Source organism: Silurus aristotelis (genome assembly GCF_946808225.1).
Source record: "Silurus aristotelis genome assembly, chromosome: 5".
NCBI classification, from domain to species: Eukaryota; Metazoa; Chordata; class Actinopteri; order Siluriformes; family Siluridae; genus Silurus; species Silurus aristotelis.
In genome coordinates, this window is record NC_139578.1 from 6,004,509 (window position 1) to 6,031,415 (window position 26,907).

The 26,907-nt window shown below is 38.8% G+C and overlaps 1 protein-coding gene across 1 annotated transcript in view; it reads left to right on the top strand.

Annotated features, from left to right (window-relative positions):
• Positions 1-1,725: 1,725 nt before the first annotated feature.
• pappa2 (pappalysin 2) overlaps positions 1,726-26,907 on the top strand; it is a 78,222-nt gene continuing 53,040 nt past the window's right edge. Inside the window, exons 1-6 of the mRNA XM_083541611.1 lie at positions 1,726-3,729; positions 4,721-5,780; positions 14,290-14,435; positions 16,297-16,590; positions 17,181-17,373; positions 19,697-19,818. Of these exons, the coding sequence (XP_083397737.1) occupies positions 2,820-3,729; positions 4,721-5,780; positions 14,290-14,435; positions 16,297-16,590; positions 17,181-17,373; positions 19,697-19,818 (2,725 nt within the window). The 5' untranslated portion in view covers positions 1,726-2,819. The remainder of the gene's footprint in view (positions 3,730-4,720; positions 5,781-14,289; positions 14,436-16,296; positions 16,591-17,180; positions 17,374-19,696; positions 19,819-26,907) is intronic.

The following is a 26,907-nucleotide window of genomic DNA, read 5'->3' on the forward strand; positions in this document are numbered from 1 at the left end:
CACCATGTTAAGACTTACCACTTCACAAAATAATTAAATAAGCCATTGCATTTAAAAAAAAAAAAAAAATGTAATAACGTCCCCATTATGGGTTTTGAACTGATTGTATGCTAAATACCTGACCTTGTGCAGTAGTATGAGTATTTGCTAATTAATATTGAATTTAGAGCACTTCAGTAAATGACACTGGATAAGGACATCTGCAAACTTTTAAATGTATGTATTAATATTGTTAACTGCACTAATAATTGTTAGTATTTTCAATTGTGGATTGTTTTGCTAGGGAAAGTGAGGCTGGTGTTGACTTCATTGACTTAGTTGAAGATGTCATTTGGCAGGGTGTGCAGTAGCTTGAAACACTTATTGAACCTGATACTTGAAAATGCCGTAAGGGCCAAAAGAGACTAAAAGCGATAAAAGCGCTAAAAGATGTCCACTGGGACAGGGATCCCTGTGCCCCTGACTTGTTCTTTAAACATTTTGTATATGAGTGACACAGGAGCAGCAAAAAGTTAAACAGTGGGTATTACATGGTTATGTTTAATGTTTGCTTTTTATATGATGCAGGATTTACTTTTTGACCGGAATTAATCTTTCAGCTCTCTTGTTGAAAATTTGTGTATACATTTTTTTCAGTTGATTCAAGTCAGTGTAAAAACAAATCACAACATTGTAGCCTGTAGCAGAAATCAAATGTAGTCAAAAAATACACAAGGCAGATTAAGAGTATGTGTATAGCTACGGTGGAAGTTGGAGATCACTTTTGGACCAGAAGGTCATGAGTTCAATACCAACCCCACCAAGCCGAACTGCCACTGCTGAGGCCTTGAGCACGGCACTTAACCATCAACACTCACTTGTAAGTCACTTTGGATAAGGGTGACTGCCAAATGCCATAAATGTAAATACCGCAATTTACAGATTATTGGTATGGTAGAATGAATGTGATGTGCACCATCAGAGATTTAATATTGAGTCACCAAAAAGAAGGGAAACAAAACAAATGCTTCTGGGAACTTGATATCTGAAAACATACAGAATATTACGAATAAGAAAAACATAATAAGCTTAATTTTTTTAATTCATATTGTGGACATGCACCATTACTTTAACCTAACTACACAAGAAGGTTATTGCTAATTAATATAGTAAAATATTATTATTCTGTTATTTGGTTATTAATTTTTTTTAGAATACTATGAGGCCTGCAGTCTGGGGTTGATCTGCATTGAAACTTTTATATTATGTCCACCCAAGCAACCTTCTGCAAAAAAATTAAAACATCATATGTGTGTATATATATATATATATATATATATATATATATATATATATATATATATATATATATATATATATATATATATTATTTTTTTTTTGTTTTGTTTTGTTTTGTTTTTGTTTTTGTTTTTGTCTATTGATGTACTAGATGATGCATACGGTTTTGCAGTATGTTTTTGGAATTTTTTTTCTCTCTTCACGGACAGTACATCAGTATGTCTTCTCTTTCTTTTATCATGTCAGACAGATGTGGTGTGTGCTGTGTGAGAGCAGTGCAGGGAGAGGAGATGTCAGCGGGAATCCAGTGGCAAACGCGGGCGCGCGCGCTCTCCTAAGTGAAAGTGCGAGACATGGGTGGGTGCTAGGGTGAGAAGGGGGCGTCGCCGAGTGACGTCACACCGGTGAAAAGGGATAAAACCAAATAAGCGCGTGAGTTTGAGCTTCAAGGGGAAAAAAACGGAAAGGCTGAAGAAGAGCTCGGCGGCAGGAGAGTGGAGGTAGGAGGAAGACGCAAGGGCAAAGAGCAGCTGGCGCACAAAAAAACAGCCCCCAGTGATCCTGAAAAGGGGCTATTGCCATTGGAAACCTCATCCTTCATATTTTAAAGGTTTTTTTTTATTTTTTTATTTTTTTTCAAAGCCTGAGAATCACAAGCGTGCCATTCCTCCTCACCAGCTGCAGAGAGAGGAATAAGATAAGTGATGACAACAGACTATTTCCTGCGTCTCCACGCGCTGGAAAGAGGCATATTTAATAAAACATCAAGTGGATTGTCCGATCATTGACATTTTTCTGTGCGGTCAATTGAAACCTCAAGACACTTTTTGTTTCACCTTGGTGTGGTGAGCAGCAGGCGAGAGCATGCACAGTGGAGACCTTGCATAACCCTAACCCTAACATTAGATTTCATAGAACCAAACACACGGATATGATCTTACTTAGATCTCGAACACCGTGGACAAATTTCTTTAAGTCGAGTGATGCTGCGCCTTAACAGGTGACTTATTTCGCGCGCGCGTGCGCGTGAAGTGTTTCGGCTTTCTTTTAATGGCAGCAGTCAAATGTTTTCCTCCGACATGGTGCATTGATCCCAGAACAGATTTGTACATCAATCTATATACGTCTGCGAGGTAAATCGAGAAAATGCGCGCTAGAGAAGATAATGCAGTGCAACCGCTTTGAGAGGAGGTGCAAACATTGGTTTTACGCAGGTTGTGGAGAGGTGTATTGATCTTTACCTAATAATAAGTGATCGAATCGCATTATTTCACAAAGTTGAGAAAAAAGGAAAAACTACATTCACCTTTTTGTAGTATATCTTAAAATAATAGGGATGAAATACATTTTATTTAAAAAAGTAATATTTCAAGACTTCAAATGTTCTTAATCATCCATGCCATTAAGTAGTAATTTAGTAGAGCATATTAAAGTTTGTTTCGTTTGCTACCAGCGTGCTCTTTGACAACTAAAACATACTGGTCCTCAAACCGACCCTTTCAGATTGAATGATTTAATGATGCTGGGAAATTAATGTCACAATGCTTCTCAGACTAATGACCGTAATTTCTGTAATATTCCACACCTGGCAGCTGAACACAGCATTTTCTGACCTCCATCAGCTCTATAAGCGGAATCTGGTACTGAAAGAGTCCCAGAAACTGTCTGCTGAAGAGCAGTGTGGCTCGGCCAGCCTCAGTGTCCCTGCAGCCAGACACTATCTTCTAGCCGGCATGCCAGGCAAGTATTCCCGCCTGCCAGGCCTCTATCTAAAATCAGTGCTGAACACAGGCTCTGGGTCAGGTGAATATGGTTCTGACAGAAGCAATGTTCCTGGAATGTGTGATAAAAGTGATGATCAAAAACTGCATGGCGATAACTCAGTACTTAAAGCAAATGGAGTGCAGTTTTCTTCTTATCCTAAATCATGGGGCAGTGGGAGCCAAAAAAAAAATGTTGATGGCTCACCACATAGGTCTAACCAAATGACACATTCAAAACTGATACAACCACTGGACTTAAATGTTGACAATTCTGCTAAGTATTTTTCACTGAAAATGACAGATTCAAGCAGTGGAACCTCTAAATCAAAATCAGGCATGGCAGAACTCCAAAGCCCATGGATAGGGATGAAAAAGAGGGATAGTTCCTCTTCAGCAAGAAGAGAGCGCCGCAGCCCTGCAAAGTTCAGCAATGAAGGGAACAAGTATTTAGGGGAAGGGAATGAGGACTACTCTGGGGAGGTGGAGGGAAAGAACAGACCTGCCGCAGAATTGTTGCGTGCCAAGATCCACAACGTCCCACCGAAGTGGATGACGGCGCTGTATTTTAGTCAAAAGGAGCAGCTGAAGGTGAATCCAGCAGCCGGAGTGGAGCTTCCTCGCTCCAGCTTCACACTAGAACTATGGGTCAAGCCTGAGGGAGGCCAGAACAATCCAGTCATTATAGCAGGTTGGTATTGTGTGTAACATTTCCAGAATCTTTCAATTGTGTGTAGTGGGTGGGCTTACATGTGGGCTACAACCCACATATTTACTTGACCCGTATAGCATGTAAGGTTGTAAATAGGAGAATCCTCAGAATTTAGGTTATTTCTATCTTGGAAGGAAACTGTATTATTTAATTATTCAAAATGTCCTCAAAATTATTTTGTAATTGTACCTATTTTAAATATCATTTTGTGTGATTTCTAAAAGCAAAAAAACTTCTCAGGAACAGACGTGTTTTTTCAGCAAAGCCATAACTGTATTTTCAGTTTAGATCACCACCCCTCCCTTCCCACACATGCACACCCAGACACACACACACACACACACACACACACACACACACACACACACACACACACACACACACACACACACACAGTACCAGGTGTAATAAATCACCCCATCCACCAGAGGGAAAAGCACATTTTTCTATGTGTTCAAAAACACAAAACAGGTTAATAGAAGTTCCTGGGTAATATGTTTTAAAATGAATAGCTGGAGAAATGATCTAACTTACATAAGCGTTCTTTATACCTATGATGTAAAGAACTGTGGTTAATGTATAAATATAATATATATGATAGTGTTAAATGTATGAGGCACATACAAGCTTGTTATACTGAAGTTGCAATGTCTGAATGAAGTACACCTTTTAGCTTGTATCTACCGTGTGCCCTTTTTTTCCAGCATTCAGGGAGCACAGTGTTTGTGTTCATGTGAGTGGGTTTGGGGAGGGTGAAGGGGTTCCCTGACCTTTCTCTGTCCTTTTAAGTGAACATCTGGAGGCCAGACTGCTCCTTACAAATAGCATCTGGGAATACCGATGACTTCGTTCAGTTCATTTAAACTCTTAAACCTTCTTGGGTAATTAAATTCCAAGTTTAAAAGCACAGGCAGTAGAAAAACCGTGAATTTCTGCTGAACCATTATGCATGCTTCTTTGTTTTATAAAGGTGTGTTTGACAACTGCTCTAGCCACAGTGAAAAGGGGTGGTCTGTTGGTATCCGGACTTTCAAGCCTATGGGGAAAAAAGATAGCCGCTTCTTCTTTACTCTTCGTACGGACCGTGCCAAAAGATCCACCACTCTGACTGGACATGAGCACTACCAACCTGGGACCTGGACTCATGTGATTGCCAGGTATGATGGCCACCGGATGGCTCTATTTATAGATGGTGCCAAAATTAGAGAGAGCACGCAGCAGTCTGGTGATTTGTACAGCCCTTTTATCAAGAGCTGTCGCACATTTTTGCTAGGAGGTAACCTGTCTATCTCTGAACAAGGCTTTCGAGGATATCTAGGAGGTGTTGTCCTGTGGGATCATGCTCGCAGTCAAAACGAGCTTTTTAAAAGTGATGTGTGGCGTTTAAAGAAACAGAACCCCCTTCTAGAACTCTGGGCCGACTTTTCCATGATTGAGGAACAATGGGTGGCATACAAAGATCGCCAACACCCAGCCATTGTGGTCTTACCAGCACCAGAAGAGGAGCTGCTTTCACCTTTCCTGCCTCCTCCTTGCGGAGTGACCGTTTGTGACAGTCCAGATGTTATACAGAGCTACAATCAGAACTGGGAGCTGCGGGCTGCTAAAAGGCTACGATACCGTGTGGTAAATGTGTGCAATGACGATGGTAGCAGTCCTACTGTCTCAGAGCAGCAGATACTTTCTCAAAAGCAAGCACTGGAAGAGGCGTTTGGTCCATACAACCTGACACTGGAGCTCAGCATAATTAACGTGTACAACTCATCATTGAGGCGACGTCTTGTGCTCAGCAACTGCCATGTAGCCAAAGTGGGAGATCGTCACTGTGACCGGGAGTGTGATCACCCACTCACAGGCCATGATGGGGGGGACTGTTTGCGTCCAAACACCTGCTATAGCTGGATGAGGGGTGATGGGGTGTGCCAGCCTGAGTGCAACACCATCCATTATGACTATGATGATGGTGATTGCTGTGATCCAGAGGTCACTGATGTCACAAGAACATGCTTTGACCCAGAGTCACCTGAAAGGTAAATTTTAACTCTTTTCTATAAAAATACATCCATGCAATATACAGTAGATGATTAATTGCAAACTGTTTTAAAAGCACAAAAAACATGGATGTGACCTGAAACCAAAGGATATGCTTTATATTACTAAACAGTGAAACCAAAAATTGTGTTTAACCTGTGATGTCCTGCAATGATGTCCTTTTCTCAAGAGAATCCCATATAGTATGTAGAAATACATCGGCTGTTATATATGGGGCAACATTCTTATTAGAAAATGCAGACTTGCATTTACATTTATGGCATTTGTCAGACACCCATATCCAGAGCAACTTACAGTTTTCTCAGTTATACAGCTGAGCAATTGAGCGTTAATGGCCTTGCTTAAGGGCCCAGCAGTGGCAGTTTGGTGGTGCTGGGATTTAAACTCATGACCTTCTGATCAGAAGTCCAATATCTTATCCACTGAGCTACCCCCCTTCTTCCTCATATACATGATGAGATCATTGAAAAGAATGGATAGATAGATAGATAGATAGATAGATAGATAGATAGATAGATAGATAGATAGATAGATAGATAGATAGATAGATAGATAGATAGATAGATAGATAGATAGATAGATATAACTTTATTGTCATTGCATAGAACAGGTACACAGCAACGAAATGCAGCTTGGCATCTACTAGAAGTGCAAAAAGTAGCAATCGTGCAAATAGTGCAGATAAATAGGTAAATATATGTACAGTGAATAAATATAAAGGCAGTGCAGAGATGTGTGAGCATTGTTGAGAAGTACAGGTAAATGGTATGGCATTGAAAAAAAATCTGCAGACACTGTTATATATATATATATATATATATATATATATATATATATATATATATATATATATATAACAGTCTATATACAAACACACACACACACACACACACACACACACACACACACACACACACACACGAATTATATACACATATATACAAGAATGTGAAATCAGGCAGGATGTACAGTAAGGTATATACTATAGATTCACATAAATAAAAAGTGAAGATGCACAATATGTGTAGAGAATGAGGCGTATATAAATAATAAAGTTTGTAATATGTACATTGTATGTTTAATTGTACAGAAGTTATATACAGTGCTATACACAGTGATCTAACGCACAGCCATTAGGGTACCGGTGGAATTGGGCTACTGTTGGCCGAAGGAGGAGAAGGAGAGGAGGAAGATGTCTACAGAGACAGCAGGAAAAGGTGAAGTGTAGGAGAGTGGAGGTAAGGGTGGGTACTTTAAATGTTGGTACTATGCTATTCCAAGTGGAATATTAGAGGTGGCTTCAATGTGTTCTTTCATGGTGTGGATGGAAAGATAAATGGTGTAGGGGTGATCCTGAAGGAAGAGTACAGTAAGGAGCCTATACATACCATACAGTGATGGAGTTGGTGAGGATGCTCTCGATGATGTAGCGGTGGAAACTCGTTAAAATCCCTGGGGACAGAAGTACAAGCGTTGTTGTGCCTTCTTAAACAGAGCTGAAGTGTTCTGGTGCCAGGACAGATCCTCAGAGATGTGAACTCCCAAGAACATAAAGCTGGAGACTCGCTCTACATCAGTTCCATTAATGTAGACTGGAAAATGTCTCCTGCTGTTAGATGATATAAGATTATATAAAGGATTACTAATAACTTTTAGCCTCTTTTTATCTCATATCTCAAATATTCGTAATCGGACTATTATGAATAACATCACGTCACGAATGACAGGTGACATCAGACTGTTGGAGTAGTGCACACCTGGAAGTGCAGAGCAAGATGTACTATGCCATGGGGTCTTGTGGCTCTCGTGCAACCAGCTGTTGCAATTTTACGGTCTGTCGCAGTTTAATATTTCAGTTTCCTGAAGAACTTAAGGCAAAGAGTTCTACTTTTGAAGGTGCCTATCTGTTCCAGCTGAATTCCCACTGCGAGTAATGGAGCTTGAGTGATACTCTTGGATGGTGGTCTGAAAAACATTTTGCTGCTTGTTTTGAACTGGACACTTTTAAAGATGACAAAAGCAGGTCTTAAGCAAAAGCCGAAAGCAGACTCTCTGAGACCAAGAGAGCTAGTGGAATTTGGAGATAGAAAGAAGAGAGGATGGAAAAGTGGTTCACAGTCAAACTGATAAGGAAGTCACAATTTCAGGATTTTACCTGATCATGCTGAAACAGTGCAATAGCGAGGAGAATTAAAATAGGGATGACATTTTGATGGCAGCATAAATTAATTATTTTTCATGCTGAGGTCTGCATTTTTCCTGTTATGCTCTGTGAGTTACTTTCAAAGTTTCTGCAGATTGGTGTGACCTTCTACCAGAGGCTATCGCATTGCAAATTTGTTGTTCAAGCAGAGGCAAAGTTCTTTGAGGGTCCATAGGAGCACTTTGGTAATGCACAGAAATATCAGTTATTTTATTGATTAATTTACTTTCATTAAAAACCTGGCCTTGGTAAATTGTTAAATGAACACATTGCATGAGGGGGAAATCTTTAATATTGGAATATTGCAGTATATTACAGTCTTAAAACCACTATGAGGATTTGTTTTAAATCAGCAAAGCAATGCTTCAAGACTACAGTGCATTCTGCTATATATTTCTCATAGTGTTTGAACACAATGGCACAACCAGAGTTATTGCAAAGGGCAAGCTATCATATTATTGTATTATCATGTAGCACTTAGCCTGAATATTACAATCCTCAATTTTGGCTCTAACTGTTAAATGGTAAATATTTTGAGCATTTTTGTGAAACTGGCACTAAATATGACATTTTGGGAAACTGAAGTGTTCCAAATCCTTGCTTGCTGTTTGCTTACATAATAAGATTAAATGTAAGAAGCACCATGCTTCCAGGGGAAGATGGAGTATGTTCAGGTAATGGTAGGTGGTTTGGCTGATGAGGTAGACCTTCTGGCATGTTACTAAAGGCCATTAAGATGTGGACATTCTCAAACCACCAGGGCAGTGATCAGAGGCATAAAGATATTTTTGAGTAAAATAAAACAGTATTTATTAATATTTTAAATAATCCTAATTTTATTTGATTACATGTATTTTCTTTTGCAGCTGGGGAGTGGCTAAAGCTGCATATACAAATTTAAATAATAAGATTAAATCAGCAGAATGTTGGATGGAATTTGCAGGCTAAAAATGTGCCAATTACATAAGGAATTAATCTTATGAAGATGTCTGTTGTTAGCTGTCAGGAAAGTTAAAGGAGTGACATTATTCAGGAAAGAAAAAAAATGCTTCCTACATGTATTTTTAGGTTTTCCTCTATAGTTGTGTACAGTATAAATACAAAGGGTGTTTAATAGACCACCATTATAATGATTACTACTGTAATTAAGTCTTTTTATATTTGGTCTTTATTTTTAAGAATATAAAATGGAGGTTTTTCTGGATTTAACAGGACAGGAGTTTACTTCACGAACGTCAGTTTTTTATCCCGTAAACACCCTAGTTTATTTGAGGACATTTCTGCTGTAAAAATTAACACGTCAAGGAAACAACATTCCACATTCATTTACCTATTGTTTCCGACCAGATTGTTACTTTTTACTGCAGATTCGGAGCTTTGCCAAATGTAAGAAAGTGAATCAATCAAATGGAAAATGGCAAGCCAAGATCCTCATTTTCCAACTGAAACAATTCTGCAATCACAATGCATATGTGTACACAGTTATGCAGTGAGCTTAACACTTTCAAAAAGGGACAGAAGGTGTGAGCTTGCTTTTTGGAAGTGGTGTGTGTGAAATTGTGAAAACAACAGCCATATTGAATTAAGTTCAAGACATCATAAGTTTCAGTTCAGCATGCAGCAGGAACACTTGCTACTTGTTAAACATGCCAGCTCTTTATACACTGACAGAATAACAGAAGTATATAAAGGAACTAGACAATTTATGTAGTTATGTTATTTATTGTTGTGCTAATTTGTTTTGAGCACAAATACATAAAAGCTGTAGCACTATTACTGCTAGGATATGTGTACTTCACAAATTTAAAGGTTTATACACAACATTTATTTGAAACGATGTACAAAAAATTTGATCATTCTCATTTGTATTGGGTTCCAACTATAGGAAACCCAAAACCTAGGCAGGTAACCCACACTCTCTGTTGTCTTCCAATTGTGCATTGGTTTGCCATGCCTGTTAACACAGATCCTAACCATTCATATTGCAAAACCGCCACCCAACTGACTCATCTATACAGAACTGCTCATTCATAATGCTTCTTCAGTGAAAGGGCGTTTGTTTGTTGTCCTGATTTAAATGGTTAAACAACAGCTTGCTTAGATCTGCTTTTGTTTGGGTATAAATAGACAGGTTGTGTCAAGAGTGTGAAAATCTTTTGAGCACCAGCTAAGCAGACATCACTTAAAATGACCCATATCAAATAAAACAGTTGGTCATAGGGTACATTGTGAGGGTCATTGCACCATTCTTTTCTGTGCATGAATGATGCTCTGTTATGCAGTAGAACAATATCAGTGAGTCCAGGGTGGATTTTTGTTGGCAGTAGCTTTAAAAATGAGAGTGATTTCATTGTGAGGGCTATTGTTTTTCTGATGAGCTTGCACTCAGTGGACCTGGAAGTTAAAGTTGATTCTTTCTATTTTTTCAATTCATTTCATTTTTATTTGTATAGCGCTTTTAACAATGGACATTGTCTGAAAGCAGCTTTACAGAGATAAGTGGTTATAAAGTTTTATAAAAGAGTGTATACGTTTAGTTTATTGTCCCCATAAGCTTGTTCCTTATATGTGTAAGTAAGTTTAGTGCCTATAAGCTTGTTCCTTATATGTGTAAGTAAGTTTAGTGCCTATAAGCTTGTTCCTTATATGTGTAAGTTAATCTCTAATGAGTGAGCCAATGGTGACTGTAGCAAGGAAAAACTCCCTTAGATGGCATGAGGAAGAAACCTTGAGAGGAACTAGATTTAAAAGGAAAACCCAAATAACAGTTCCATAGATTCCATAAACCTTTTGACATTCTCCAGGTGTATCTGTTATGCAAGAGCAGGTATTGAATGTGTAAGATGGCAGAAAGGTCATAGATTACTTGGTAACTGTTTTGTTTAATCATTTTATAACAAAATTTTCCTAATGCAGTCACAAAATGTCTGTCTTTATTTACTTGAATATGCGTTCATTTTCTTTCTTTAGTTATATGCCATCTATAGACTTCCTTAAATAATAAGCCCAATCTTATAGAACGCATAAGTATATGTAGAAGTAGGTACAGTTAGACTAAATTACCCACTGTGTTTTCTGAATGGTGTGTTGGAACCCTTTAGAGCACTGGACGTATACATCTTAAATGTGTTGGTTGCTGTTGCACTCTGAACAGGATATTACTACTTTATATTTTTTTGACTGATAATCTTTTTTTAATTGAGGCATAATGAAAACATATGGATTGCTCATTTTAAGATTTTTTGCATGTGTTAAGGAAAAGAGTTTATAATTGATTGCATATATATATATATATATATATATATATATATATATATATATATATATATATATATATATATATATATATATATATATATAGTTGATGGCATTGTTTACATTTTGAGTGGAAAGAGGCTAATCCTGCTTGTCTGACTGAAATGTAGTAGCCTTGAATAATTCACTACTTTGATGAAGAAGCTGTGTAGGTTTGGAAATGGAAACCTGTTTAATTATTATCTAGAAAAAAAAATCCAAAGTATGAGAATGGAATCTAAATAGTTGTAGATGAGTAGTTGATGTTTTCTATGCACAAAAATCAGTACAATAAAAAAAAATCTAAATCAAGGTCTAAATCCAATTTCCAAATGTGTATTTTATAATATGTTGTATATTGCTAACAGAAATTGCTTCTATAGTGACACATTAAACTGTAAATGCAAATGGATGTCAACTTGTTTGCCCCACTGTAATTCAGTGTGAGCTTTGGAATGGCATCAATATGCTGCAATATCCACACCTCTAGAGGCCACTAAATTCAAGAAAATATTTGGGTCAGAATAGACACTTGCTAACCCTAAAGTTGTGTTTAAAAAGCAAACTTTTTAAAATATATAATAAGAAATTGTATAATAGTAATATATTTTTCAGAGAGAGATAGAGAGAAATAAAGAGAGAGATTTTCTAATATTAGACATGCTCTGGCAGACAGACAGGAAGAGTGAAATATTCTAGTCAACAGAGAGACTAGTATTATCATATTATATAAGATTAGGATCTTATCAGTTTTCTCTCTGAGCAAACTTTATACTCAACCTTTCTCTGTCTCTTAAGTTCATTCATCAGTTCATTAAGTGTACCTCTGTATCTTAGAAATACCATAGTTCTTTGCATTGCTGTGGCAGTGTGTCAAAAAATATATATATAAAAAAGAAAATACACTTCATCTTAGACTATACTAAAGTGCACCGCTGCTTATTAGTGGTCAAAGTTATATATATTTTTTGATTGACTGTAATGGGATAAATAATAGTAAAAGACCTGTAAAGGTGTCAGTCATTTCTTAGCATAGCCAAAGTTAGTTGATATGTATCTTCTACGGAGCTACTCTACTGATGTCCTATGAGATATAATATAATATAATATAATATAATATAATATAATATAATATAATATAATATAATATAATATAATATAATATAATATAATATAATAAAATAAGGAAAATAAGTATTTGAACACCCTGCTATTTTGCAAGTTCTCCCACTTAGAAATCATGGAGGGGTCTGAAATTGTCATCGTAGGTGCATGTCCACTGTGAGAGACATAATCTAAAAAAAAATTCCGGAAATCACAATATATGATTTTTAAACTATTTATTTGTATGATACAGCTGCAAATAAGTATTTGAACACCTGTCTATCAGCTAGAATTCTGACCCTCAAAGACCTGTTAGTCTGCCTTTAAAATGTCCACCTCCACTACATTTATTATCCTAAATTAGATGCACCTGTTTGAGGTCGTTAGCTGCATAAAGACACCTGTCCACCCCATACAATCAGTAAGAATCCAACTACTAACATGGCCAAGACCAAAGAGCTGTCCAAAGACACTAGAGACAAAATTGTACACCTCCACAAGGCTGGAAAGGGCTACGGGGAAATTCCCAAGCAGCTTGGTGAAAAAAGGTCCACTGTTGGAGCAATCATTAGAAAATGGAAGAAGCTAAACATGACTGTCAATCTCCCTCGGACTGGGGCTCCATGCAAGATCTCACCTCGTGGGGTCTCAATGATCCTAAGGAAGGTGAGAAATCAGCCCAGGACTACACGGGAGGAGCTGGTCAATGACCTGAAAAGAGCTGGGACCACCGTTTCCAAGGTTACTGTTGGTAATACACTAAGACGTCATGGTTTGAAATCATGCATGGCACGGAAGGTTTCCCTGCTTAAACCAGCACATGTCCAGGCACGTCTTAAGTTTGCCAATGACCATTTGGATGATCCAGAGGAGTCATGGGAGAAAGTCATGTGGTCAGATGAGACCAAAATAGAACTTTTGGGTCATAATTCCACTAAACGTGTTTGGAGGAAGAATAATGATGAGTACCATCTCAAGAACACCATCGCTACTGTGAAGCATGGGGGTGGTAGCATCATGCTTTGGGGGTGTTTTTCTGCACATGGGACAGGGCGACTGCACTGTATTAAAGAGAGGATGACCGGGGCCATGTATTGCGAGATTTTGGTGAACAACCTCCCTCCCTCTGTTAGAGCATTGAAGATGGGTCAAGGCTGGGTCTTCCAACATGACAATGACCTGAAGCACACAGCCAGGATAACCAAGGAGTGGCTCTGTAAGAAGCATATCAAGGTTCTGGCATGGCCTAGCCAGTCTCCAGACCTAAACCCAATAGAGAATCTTTGGAGGGAGCTCAAATTCCGTGTTTCTCAGCGACAGGCCAGAAACCTGACTGATCTAGAGAAGATCTGTGTGGAGGTGTGGGCCAAAATCCCCCCTGCAGTGTGTGCAAACCTGGTGAAAAACTACAGGAAACGTTTGACCTCTGTAATTGCAAACATAGGCTACTGTACCAAATATTAACATTGACTTTCTCAGGTGTTTAAATACTTATTTGCAGCTGTACCATACAAATAAATAGTTAAAAAATCATACATTGTGATTTCTGGAAATTTTTTTTTAGATTATGTCTCTCACAGTGGACATGCACCTACGATGACAATTTCAGACCCCTACATGATTTCTAAGTGGGAGAACTTGCAAAATAGCAGGGTGTTCAAATACTTATTTTCCTCACTGAATCCCAACTTGGTTTAAAGATTAGGCAGTTTAAGGGTTGCAGTGGTGGTTGAACAACCTGCCTGAAACTAGTTTTTGCAGGGTGGGATGTATGCTTCTGGAAACAACATAAATTCTTTATTTAGAAAATGTATTCTCACACAAGTTTCATTAGAATCTGTTTTTCTTCATATGTAACTGATTGTAACTGAATTTCTCTAACATAGGGCTTACCTAAGTGTGAAGGAGCTGAAGGAGTTGCTTCACCTGAACAGCTCAGATACTCTGAATGTGTTCTTTGCCAAATCGGCTCAGGAAGAACTTGCTGGGGCTGCTACATGGCCATGGGCCAAGGAGGCTCTTACACACCAAGGTGAGAGACACTACCCCCCAGATTCCTTCAACAGACTGTTTAACACGTTCACTATTCATGAAATCAAAGTTTATAGTTCTTATCTATTTTAGTGTTTTTATCTATTTAATGTTAGGTGACTGGAATGGATTTTGTATTCTTGAAGATGTTTCTACTAGTCATTGGTACCAGCCAACCTTCCACAAAATAAACCCAAGTGATGCTCACAATCCTGAGTAAAGAAATCTTAATAAAATTTTTGCTTGATTTAGTATTATATATATTTAAAAAAAAATTTATAATACTTAAGAACAAATACTTTTATTGGCCTAAGACCAGATACTAAACTAGACTCAAGTTAGTATATTTGTCCCTCCTTCAACTTGCAACCCTTCTATTTGCAACATTTAGCATCCTCATTTTACACTATGGACACTAATCCAGTGTCCCTTTCCCCTCTTGTTACTATAAAAATGTGCATCAGCATCACTTCAGATCCTTGATTTTCTTCTTTTGTTCCCTTCCAACACTTTTTGCCTCCTTGTAATGGGCCGTAATCTTAGGCATAGAAGGAAACACTTGCAACATAGAGTTACCTCTGCAGATTGTCCCTAATTTACTAAAAGGTGCACGACAGAGGAGGAGAATGATCCTGGACCAGCATGCAAACAAAAATAAAAGCCGTGCTCTTGCCCTGTTGCAATCTTCATACATCTGCCAGCTGATTTTATGGTTCTCGTTGTTGCTATGTTTTTGAGCTCATTAAAAGGGAATGGAAATGCACTTACATAATAGGAAGGCCACTTATGTAAGTGCACCTCCTATTGATTTGTGGTGAGCAATCAGACAGTTTGAGCTTGGCTTTTCCAGTTATGACTTTAACTAAATTACTAATGTCATTTTGGCATCTGCTGAAAATATGGACCTTTGGAAAAATAGGTTTGCACAATTAATTGTTAAAATTTTATTATTATATTAGTTGATAGTTATTTAATTGGAGTTACCATGAAATTTATCTATCTATCTATCTATCTATCTATCTATCTATCTATCTATCTATCTATCTATCTATCTATCTATCTATCTATCTATCTATCTATCTATCTATCTATCTCTAGAACCCTTTATTTCTATGTTTTTATTAACAAAGGGATAAATGATTATGCCTTTTTCTTATACAACGATAAATAAACAGGTGACAGCAAAACAACACTACATAATATGTAGTCATGTTTTTCAAAAAGAAACCAAAAACAAAGTGCATTCTATTATTTAGTAAAATGTACAACAATTACAGTAGTCCTGCTGTTGGCTGTTCACGTGATGTCAAAGAAAACACTGTATGCTATGAGACCTTTCTATCATTATAGAAATTTTTATGCATATAGGGAACACTCTGCAAGACCTGTCGATTCGCTGACCATGTCATCTATCCATATATATTCATTTATTCATATAAAATAATCCTAAAAAACAGTGAACTGATCTGCAGTTGTAACTGCAAATGATGCATGCTTACCATATATATTTGGTCAAGCTTGATTCCATTTTCTTTGTTTCTACAAAACATGGGATATTACAGTCTCTTGCGTTCAGATTTAGTGTATCAGTTTGTTCTTATAAGCTTGTCTGTGGTTGCAAACTCTTCCTGAAGGAATTTTACAGATGCCCAGGCAAACCCAATGATTTCTTAATTAGCCACAGAATAGCTTTTTGTCTTTCAAAATATTACAGCACCATGCATTTTATAAATAACAAAATGTTTGTGAATCAAACAGCTATAAATATACATATTCATTTGTATTTTTATGCAAGTTGGATTTGAAAAATTAATATAAAAATTTAAATTCTCCATAACCACTATGAATTAATATACTTTTAGGTGGAATGATACTGAACCCATCCTACTTTGGCACTTTTGGCCACAACAATACCATGATCCATGAGATGGGCCACATTTTTGGACTGTACCACGTCTTCAAGGGTGTGAGTGAGCGTGAGTCGTGTGATGACCCCTGTCAGGAGACCACAGCATCTATGGAAACTGGAGATTTCTGTGTTGACACAGCTCCAACCCCGAAGTCAAAAGCATGCCAAGACCCTGGTTTGGTTAATGACACCTGTGGATCTATGCACTACAATAATACACCCTACAACAACTACATGAGCTATACAGGTAAACTGCATGTGCAAGAAATGTTTAAGTATATTATTAAACATGAAACATTTATATTTATAAAATTAAACATCAATACAAAGGTTTGGATGATTCATAAATGTTATACATACAGATGATTGTAGGCAGCATAACATTTCCTTCACATCTGCTATCGGGAAATTCCTTCATCTTGTTAAGATATTTTATTTAGGCTTTTTTGGTTAAAAAAAGTGCCATGGATTGCTAAGTGTAATGTGATAAGTAAGCTTACTAAATTATTTCTAATCTATTGACTTGACTTGACTTGACTTGACTAGACTACTGCATACTAAGTCCAGCTGTTTCAGAAACACTCTCTTTACTTCAGCCAAAGCAAAACTTAAATCTCAATATATGGGTAATTTCACATCACTAGAATAGTTGTATAATGCTTTTCACTATTGTTTATGTTACAAGAGTCCATTATCCTACTCTAATATGCATCTTTTGACTTGTGCTGCATAAAAACCCCTAACTTACCTTGTTATAAATCTTAAAGCTTTGCTGCTGAGAAAGAATTTCTTTGAAAATGTATAAGATTTACTCAAGCATTTATAACTTGTTTACAGATGATAACTGCACAAACCACTTTACACCAAACCAAGTAGCAAGGATGCACTGCTACATTGACCTGGTGTACAAAAACTGGGTTCAAGACAATAAGCCCACTCCCATTCCTCTTCCACCAATGGTGATTGGCCAAGATGATGACTCTGTTTCCATTCATTGGTTGCATCCGATTAGTGGGCCTCTCTTGCAAAGGTGAGGTAAAAACCAACAAGCACTGTGATTAAAATAGGTAAATTCAACACAAGGCTGAGAATAAAACAGAAAACATTTCCTTCAGGGTTCTGACATAACATGCAAGCACATCAAATGAATGTTATTACGATACATGAAAAAACTTAAATCTTTCCACACAACTCTCTCTAAAGTGTATAATGAAAAAAGAAAAAAAAAATTCATGCATGTAGAGTATGTGCAGGCTGAAACACCTTGCTGACAAAAGAGATTAGAGGAGAATAACCAGACTTGTTTGATCTGACAGGAAGTCTACAGTAATTCACATAGACATTTTATCGTGTAGAGAAAAGCATATTAGAATGCACATCGGAACTCATCAAAACCCTGAAGTGGATGGGCTACAATAGTAGAAGGTTCCACCGCCAAGAAAATTGGCTATAATGGGCACAGGCTCACTCGAACTGGACAATTGAATATTAGAAGAAAATAAAAGATTTTTTAATAATGTAATTAGTTGTGGTCTATTGACAGGAGAGTTTAATGTTTTGTGCATTCTAAGTTGTTTTTCTACTCATCCTACTTAGTTAGTTACTAATGACTTTCTGTCTGCTCAGACCATCCTGGTTATTCTCCTCTGATATCTCTTAACAAGGTGTTTCAACCAGCAGATTTTTTTGTCTTTATTACCTTATTAGAAGTTTCTAAGAATTTATTTAAACAAATGTGATGGTAAAAACAAACACCCAAAGATGTCTAAAACCTTGTATGCTATATGACTCTTCTCATACAGTGCATGTCCCACTTTTATTATCGATTGCTATGCAACAGCCCACATCCCTGAGAAACAGAAAGAGCTCATACACACTCTTAACAAAATACAGCAAGGTGTTTAATGTTTGAATGACCTCAGAGGAATATAGGACATTTGGTCACTAGCAGAGATGGCAAAAGTACACACATCCTTCACTCAAGTAGAAGTACAGATACTTATGTTTTAAATGACTCTGGTAAAAGAAGTACTGACTACACTTTTTCTACTCAAGTTAAAGTAAAGAAGTTTGGGCTCTGACATGTATTTAAGTAAAAAGTAGTCATTACTACTGCCTGAATTAGTGTCAAGCTGGTAACTGGACCTCACATCATATTAATATATTAATACAAAATAATTTCAATTTTTTTTTATTATTCTAATGAATCCAGGCTGGACATCCACCATATAGAACACAAGCAGAAAAATATGACGATGATCAGGTGATCAGGAATTTATCTGTTTCCAGTCATGTATACATCACTGACTCCCTCTGTCTCGTCCACATTAGCCCCATACTTCTTGTTTCCTTCTGCCTTGCTCATTGTAAGCTTTGTAGGCTAGCCTACGTCTGTGGTGCGTGATAACCAGTAAATGATACAACAGTGGTAGGTTGAAAAAAGCCGCTTAATGACAGGAAATAGGTTGATGGGCTAAAAATGGTGCACAACGATGGTCACCAAATAGATTAAAACTAAAGTAACGAACCTGGTTTGAAAATGTTAGAACTAGAAAGTACAGATATTTGTGTTCAAATGTAACGAGTAAAAGTAAAAAGTTGTCTGAAAAATAAATAGTGAATTACAGTAGTGATACCAGAAAAATCTACTTAAGTACAGAAACAGAAAGTATTTGTACTGCACTTTATTACTTCCCATTTCTGGTCACTAGAAAGAACAGATGTGATCAGTGATTAATACAGCACTAGTATAATTGTGGACATTATTCAAGGAGCAACATAAAGAGCAACAGTGAGACTTATTAAAATCTCATTATGATGTTTTACCTGAGGTGTGAATAGAAAAAAGACTGGTGTAGATGATGCTGATAATATTTGATTACACATGGAATCTTCATTCAGACTTGCTTAACACCCTAAAGTTAAAATGTAAAAAATATTTGTTCTAAAATAATAAAATTTTTTAAGTATTGGTGCTCAATGGATGTTCTATGGGTTCAGTCTGAGCTTTGGGTGGTCCACTCAATGTTGAGATTTAAAGGCACTTCAGTACGTCCTTGTCTACATACATTGGGTAATTGCTGTGATAAAACTTTGCCCCAGTTTGAGGTCATCTCTATTTGACTGCATTCATCCTTCTCTCAGTTCTACTAGTCTTCCCACTCTTCTGAGAAGCACCATCATAACAAGATGCTGGCACCACCATACTTTATCACAATTGTGCCATTAGCAAGTGGCTGACCAATTCCTGCTTTAACCAGATGTAGCAATGGGAGTTCAGCTCAAAGAGCGTAAGACATATGGATTTTACACAGGCGTGGTTTACACTTACACTGTTGTATTATTTTGTATAGAGAGGAGGGAGTGAACTGTCAGTTGTGTGATGAACACGGAGCCCTCCATCAGTATGCCTACAAAGCCACCTCACCCCATTCCTGTGACAGCAGTGGTTACTGGACACCCGAAGAAGCTGTGGGTAAGTGTCTGAGACCTGACCATGTTAGTCTGACGATCCTTGATCCACTAGTGTCTAACACGATCTAACCGTCCTAAGACCTTCCTGGCCCTGTTTCATGTCATGTGTCCCAAAGGAAACTGGAAATTGAAACCTGACTCACATATGAATTGCGTTCAGTTCATCACGCCAGTCAGCCGCAAACAGTGAACAATTTCAAAAAACAATACCAGCTCTTTGATTAATGAGGATCCAAAGCTCAGGCTGCTCTCACTTTTGCAGGGTTGCTTGCCAGGAGGATCCTCCTGGCCAGGTGCGTGCAAGTCCTAAGAAGTCTGGAAAAACTTAAGGGATAAATCCTTAAATAATAATTGCCAGGATAAAGAACCCTCTTGTCTTTGCCATTAGAGAGATGAAAAAAGGAAAGGAATTGGCATAGCTTCAAGTTTTGGTAATATTGGGTAGCTTCCACACCTGGCTTGTCATAAAAAGGCTATGCTCATCCTGTATCACTTATGAACTCCATTCTTCATGTAGCAGATGTTACTGATTATTCCAATCAGAGCTCGCTTAGCTGTTTGCTGCCCACTCACTGACATGTCATGGATGAGTATGTATTTTTGAAACATGGAGGCAGATCTGTGGAAATCCTCTCCTCATACGTGTGTTCCTTGAAAAAACACACTACCACGAGGGAGGTTAAGCATGAAATCTTCAATTTACATGGAGCAGAGAGTAGACTTTGGACTCAAATCATGTTTTTTAAAACAGACTGATGAGCTAAAAGGCATTAATTTCTGAAGATGAAGAGCTGAAATTCTAACACCAGCATTAGCGTTGGAGTATCGTTAGATATAGCAAGTAAGATTTCGTGCCACTGTATCAGGTCTATAATAAATTTAAAACAACCTACTGCCTAGGCTTAATATTTAGACAGGGGATAAACCATCCAGTGACTGCTAAATGGGAATTATTTTGCCAGTCTGGTAATCACCTCTGAAAAGAGTTTTCAACTAAAATGATAGTAGTGTTTTTATAACCTGAAATAAGGCTTGGGAGAATGCTGCAATAAATCATTTGGATTAACACATCCATTCCAAGTGTTACAATCATATTTCTTTGAAATGTAAATAGTTGCAATGCATCTCGGGGTCTTAAAAAGTAAAAGAAATTCTAAAATGTCAAAATCAGTTTAAGGGTTAAAGTTTTAGACCTTAAGAAATCCAAAATTCGCATAAATAATTTACAACAGGTGTTAATTTTCCTATGTCCATGTATTGCTAACTCTAATGCTCATTGAAATTCACTTGTAGCACTTTAGAATTTTTTGGTTTGTTAGTTTCCTTGGTGTTGTAGTTCTTTCTTTCAAATATAATTTGCATATTGCAATATTACAACTGAGACCAACATGCAACAGCCAATCAGCTTTCTGTTACTGGCATGAATCTCTTGGACTGTACCACAGGCATAAAACTTTTTTTTTTCCAGCTATGTGGAAGTGCAAGTTTAGAGATTCTTGGCATAAGAAATGCTTGGTTAAGGCCAGTCTTAAATTTAATTCTTAATAAAAATTCTTAAAATGTCTTATATTTGACATTGTGAAAGTTCCATGTTCTATAAGGTGTGATATGTGCTTGCAAATGTATATGTATGTGAGTGTGTGTGTGTGTGTGTGTGTGGGGAGAGAACCCCAGGCCACAGCTGTGAAGAACAGAGAGGTAGTTTAGCTTGCTAACAGAAGGAAGGATGATGTGTGTGCGAATCTTGCCACAGTACTTTTCCCAGAGGGGGCATTCATGTTGCATCTGATACAGCTATTAATTCTGACCTCGCTCTGTTTATCTCACCAATTGAGTTTTAACGGCTTGCCTTGGCTGGCTGCATTTAACCTTACACACTCGAGGCCATGCAGCCATACACACTTGAGGCCATGCTGGGCGCAAAGGAACACACTTGGATTCGCCTCTCAATTTGTCTGTTGGTCTGTCTTTTTAGCTATCTGTCTGTCTCTAGCTGTAAGTCTGTACAGAATATTGCCACACACACACACACATACACACACACGCACGCGCACACACACACACACACACACACACACACACACACACACACACACACACACACACACACACACACACACACACATTTTGTAGAGATATAGAGCCACCAGGAACCACTAAAACAGCCTCACTGCACCTTATTATGAATTATACAGGTCTCTAGATCAGTATCAGAGATATTAAAATGATTATAAACGTGTTCCTTTGTATCCTGTGGCTGGAGAAGGAATAATCCTGGAAGAGGCGACTCTTATGAGGAGATACATTTTTTATTTTAGGATAAAGGTGGTCAGAATAACTTTGCATTGATCTTTCCAATGCAAAGGGACAAATGTATTTAACCATGTTGTGTGTTTGTAGCACTTTATGTTCTACTATATTTTCACTTTTTTTTTTATAACATATAGCTGTTTAGAAGTTTCTCTATTATTGAATTTTAGTGGCTTTTTGTGCCTTTATAGATATATGTCTTCAAAAAAATTTCTCCTGTTCTTTGGCTGTTTGTCTTTCCTTTAGTTCCTGTTCCTTGTCTACCCTCTCAGCTGTCTTTCTGCAAATCCAGGTGTCTGTCTCTCTGTTTCTCCAGATGTTTGGCTGCATCTCAAGTTGTGTATCTTTCTGGTTCTCCAGATGCCTGTCATTCTGTTTGATTCTCCAGCAGTCTGTCTACCTGTCTTTTTTCTTTTCTATGTGCTATGTACTGGAATACAAATTTATCTGTTGGTTTAGAGAATAGAGAATAGTGTGTGTGTGTGTGTGTGTGTGTGTGTGTGTGTGTGTGTGTGTGTGTGTGTGTGTGCGCGCGCGTGCGTGTGTGTGCGTGTGGCGATATTCTATATATATTTTTTTAATAAAAGCTTTTTCCTTTTTTTTCGTCACACAGACATTAGCTCTCATTAATAAATAATTTTTCCGCATCTTGTCCATCCCAGTTAAGTCACTAATCTGTATTACTTGCCATGTTATGCCTCGGCCATATTATGCCTTAAGGTTTGGCGAAGTGCGCTGCAAACTGCTACGACTGTTCTTGTTTCTCAAACTTTACCACTCCCCCATAAACTTTGCCCCCATCCCCAACACCACTCTTCTTTCTCTGACACTCTTTATCTTTCTTCCATACCATACTTGTTCTGCTTAAATTCTTCTTCAAATTCTATATATTCTAGACCAGGGATGGATATCGTTTACATTCTATCGATACCAGTTCCGAAACCGATACTGTTACCGATACTACTCTCTGTAATTTAATGCAAAAAGACATGATGAGAAAAGATATTGATAATTTTAAGTTCTTTTATTACTGCTGAACTTTAGTACTGCAGTTTACAAAAGTCTCTAAGCAATCAGACAAAGACACATAAAGCACATATTTTAAATAAAAAGGCCCTTAAAAAAGAGAGAGAAGAAGAAATTTCCTCAGAATACCACAGCACAACATATTGAATTAGAGGTCGACTGATTGGTTAAGTGGATTTTGCTGATAATTATGGCTACTGTAGGTGGGATTATACTTGCAGATAACTATTTAATCAACTGATAACATGCATACTGGATAAAAAAAACAAACATGTTATGCTACTGACTTGGCCCTCAGGGCCACTAAAGAGACTGCTAGGGCCATAGCCTCTTTTGGCTGACCCTGTCCTCATCTTGTAAGACCAAGATGGCGGCGCGCGCACAACGTGAGATTCTCCAGATTTCACGATTCGGTAGTAATCACTAACTTCACTAACTGAAAGTTTATTCACTCAAAACAGGCTTGCATATATCTCATATAGCCGACAAACACTACTAGACATCGGTCATAACAACCGAGAGGGACTTTTAACGAATTTTGAACTCCTGCGAGAAATCACACTGTGGACTGCTGATCCAGTTCGCCCGGCAAGACCCCAGCGCTGGCCACGAGACCCTAAACAAAGGAGGGGGAAGTGAGTCGGCAGTAAGGCTAGGCTAAGGCTAAACCCGCATCAACCATCTCTTCAAGCATCTTCCTTGCTTCCTGGCCGGTCTCTTGCAAACAAAATGAATGAACTTCTGCTCCGGATAACATCACACAAGCGGAATAAGGAATGTGATGTCATGATTTTTATAGAAACATGATTTAACAACAACATTCCCAGCAGCGCCATTGAGCTCACGGGTCACAGTGTTTCCCAGGTGGACAAGGACGGCAGTGGTCTCTGGTAAGCACAAGGGTAAGTATTTGATAATTAGGTGCAGGCCCTTTTATTTACTAAGAGAATTCTTAGTCATTGTTGCGACTGCAGTGTACATTCCACCGGACACTAAGGCTAAGCTAGCTATGGGGGAACTGCATGCAGCTATTAGCAAAAAACAGTCTGCAAATACCAAAGGAGCTATCATCGTTGCTGGACTCTTCAATCACTCCAGTCTAAAATTTGTACTACCAAAATTTCACCACAATGTTTTCTGCTCTACCAGAGGGGACAACACACTGTATCAGGTATACACAAACATACCTGAGGCATACACGGCCATTCCCCTTCCCAATTGGGTCAGTCTAATCACCACTTTTTGTTACTGCTACCCAAATACACGCCACTGATCAAACGGATAAAACCAGCTGTGAGGACAGTAAAGATATGGCCAGAGGGGGCTATTACTTCTCTACAGCAAGATTTCAAGATACTGACTGGAACATATTTGCCTCATAGGCCACACTGGACTCTCACACAGACATGAACAGTTAAACATCATTGTTTTTAGACCATATCAACATGTGCATTGACAATGTCACCACCTTCAAACACGTTAAATGCTTTCCTTATCAGAAGCCGTGGATAAACTCTGAGGTCCGTCTCTTGCTGAAAGCAAGAGATGCTGCTTTTGAATCTGATGCAGAGGACTACAACAGAACCAGGGCCAACCTAAAAAGGGGTAATAGGAGAGCCAATCACACATACAAACTCCACATATAAGAGCACTTCCACAACTCTGACCCCAGGCATATGTGGAAAGGCATCCAGACCATCACAGCGTGGTGTGCCACCAACAACTTGACCCACAATATCATGAAGACTAAAGAGCTCATTGTGGGCTTTCGGAAATCTAACAGCAGGAGACACTTTCCAGTCTCCAGTCTACATCAATGATTCTGAGGTAGAGAGGGTCTCCAGCTGTTCTTGCGAGTTCATATCTCTGAGGATCTGTCCTGGCACCAGAACACTTCAGCTCTGGTTAAGAAGGGACAACAATGCCTGTACTTCTTGATGAGTCTTAAGAAAGCTCATCTGTCCTCAGAGATTCTAACATGTTTTTACCGCTGCATCATCGAGAACATGCTGACCAACTCCATCACTGCATAGTACAAAGGCTCCACTGTGTGAATGCAAAGCCCTGCAAAGGCTGGTCAAAACCGCCCGACATCACTGGCACCCAACTACCTGCCATTGAGCACCTTCACCACAGCAGATGTCAGTGACCCAAGGCATTGCTTAAGCTGCTCTAGGCATACCAGAGGTCAGTCTCGAGAGACTGATTCCCTTAAGAGACTATTTCGCAGCCTGGAATCTCCTGTGAAACATGTTTTCATTGGTCCTGCGCACTGTAGAAACAGGCTACATGATTTAGTTAAGGTCTCATTCATCTTGATTCAACAGGGTGTGCCACACCCTGGTGGGGCCCGAGTAAGCTCTGGTTGTGAAAAAAGTAGAAACTCTCTTGAGGAAGCAGGCCATAGAGGTGGTCCCTCCCCCAAACAAAGAGTACAGGTTCTACGAACGGTACTTTATAGTTCCCAAGAAGGATGGGGGGCTGTGTCACCGCTTACTAATGAGGCTCAGGTTCAAGATGCTCATGCTGAAACAAATCGTGTCTCAAGTCAGTCCTGAGGACTGGTTTGTCACAATAGATCTGAAGGACACCTACTTCCATGTACCCATCCTTCCCTCACACAGGAAGTTCCTGAGGTTTGATTTTGGGCTGAAGCTTACTTAATATCAGGTCCTTCCATTTGTTCTTGCACTCACACTCCGCACCTTCACGAAGTGTGTGGATGTGGCTCTGGCTCCTCTGAGACAATGGAGCATCTGCATACTGGACTATATCGACTATTGTTTGAAATTGGCTTGATCAGACCACTTGGTGACCCAGTATTGAGATATCCTTCTTAGCCAAATGAAGGAAATGGGGTTAAGACTGAACAGCAGGAAAAGTGTACTTTGTCCTGTACAGAGGACCACCTATCTAGGTGTGGTGTGGGATTTGACCACTATGCGGATGCGGTTGTCTCCTGCTTGAGTCAAGTCTCTCTTTATGGCCATCAAGAGAGTGAGAAAAGGCCAGTCACTCACTGTAAAGCAGTTCCAAAGACTGCTGGGTCTAAAAGCAGCTGCATCCAATGTGGTGCTACTTGGCCTCCTATACATGCAACCCCTGCAGTGGTGGCTCAGGAACAAAGGGGTCTCCCGGAAGGGCCACCTACTCTACACAATCAAGGTCACGTGGCAAGCCTTATGGGCCTTAAACATGTGGAGGGAACCCAGGTTCCTGTTACAGGGCCCCAATTTGGGGGCTCCTCATCGCCACGTAATGTTAACGACAGATATGGAGGAAGTGTTACGGAGCACAAGTGGACCTCTTTGCGTCTCGAGAGACTTCACAATTTTCCCTCCGTTGTGCTGATTCCTGGGAGTTCTGGAGAGAGTTCGCTGGGATGCAGTTCATCTCCTCCTGGTAGCCCCATGCTGGCCAGATGGCCATGGTTCGCCAACCTGGTAAACATTCTCAGCACCCTCCCTGGGAGATTCCTTTCAGGTGGAATTTTCTGTCTCAGGCAGGGGGGCTTTGCTTCACCCCTGCTCCAAGCTGTGGAGGCTGTGGCTGTGGCCCCTAAAGGTGGCACAGCTCTTAGCCGCTGGTCTCTCAGCCAAGGTGGTAGAGACCATTCTCTAATTCAGAGCTCCCTCCATGAGCAGGTTGTATGCCGCAAAGTGGAGTCTGTTCACTATATGGTGCGAAGCTCACCAGTTAGATCCAATTAACTGCACGTTTGAAATTTCTTTGGTAACAGTTTGCCAAAGGGTTG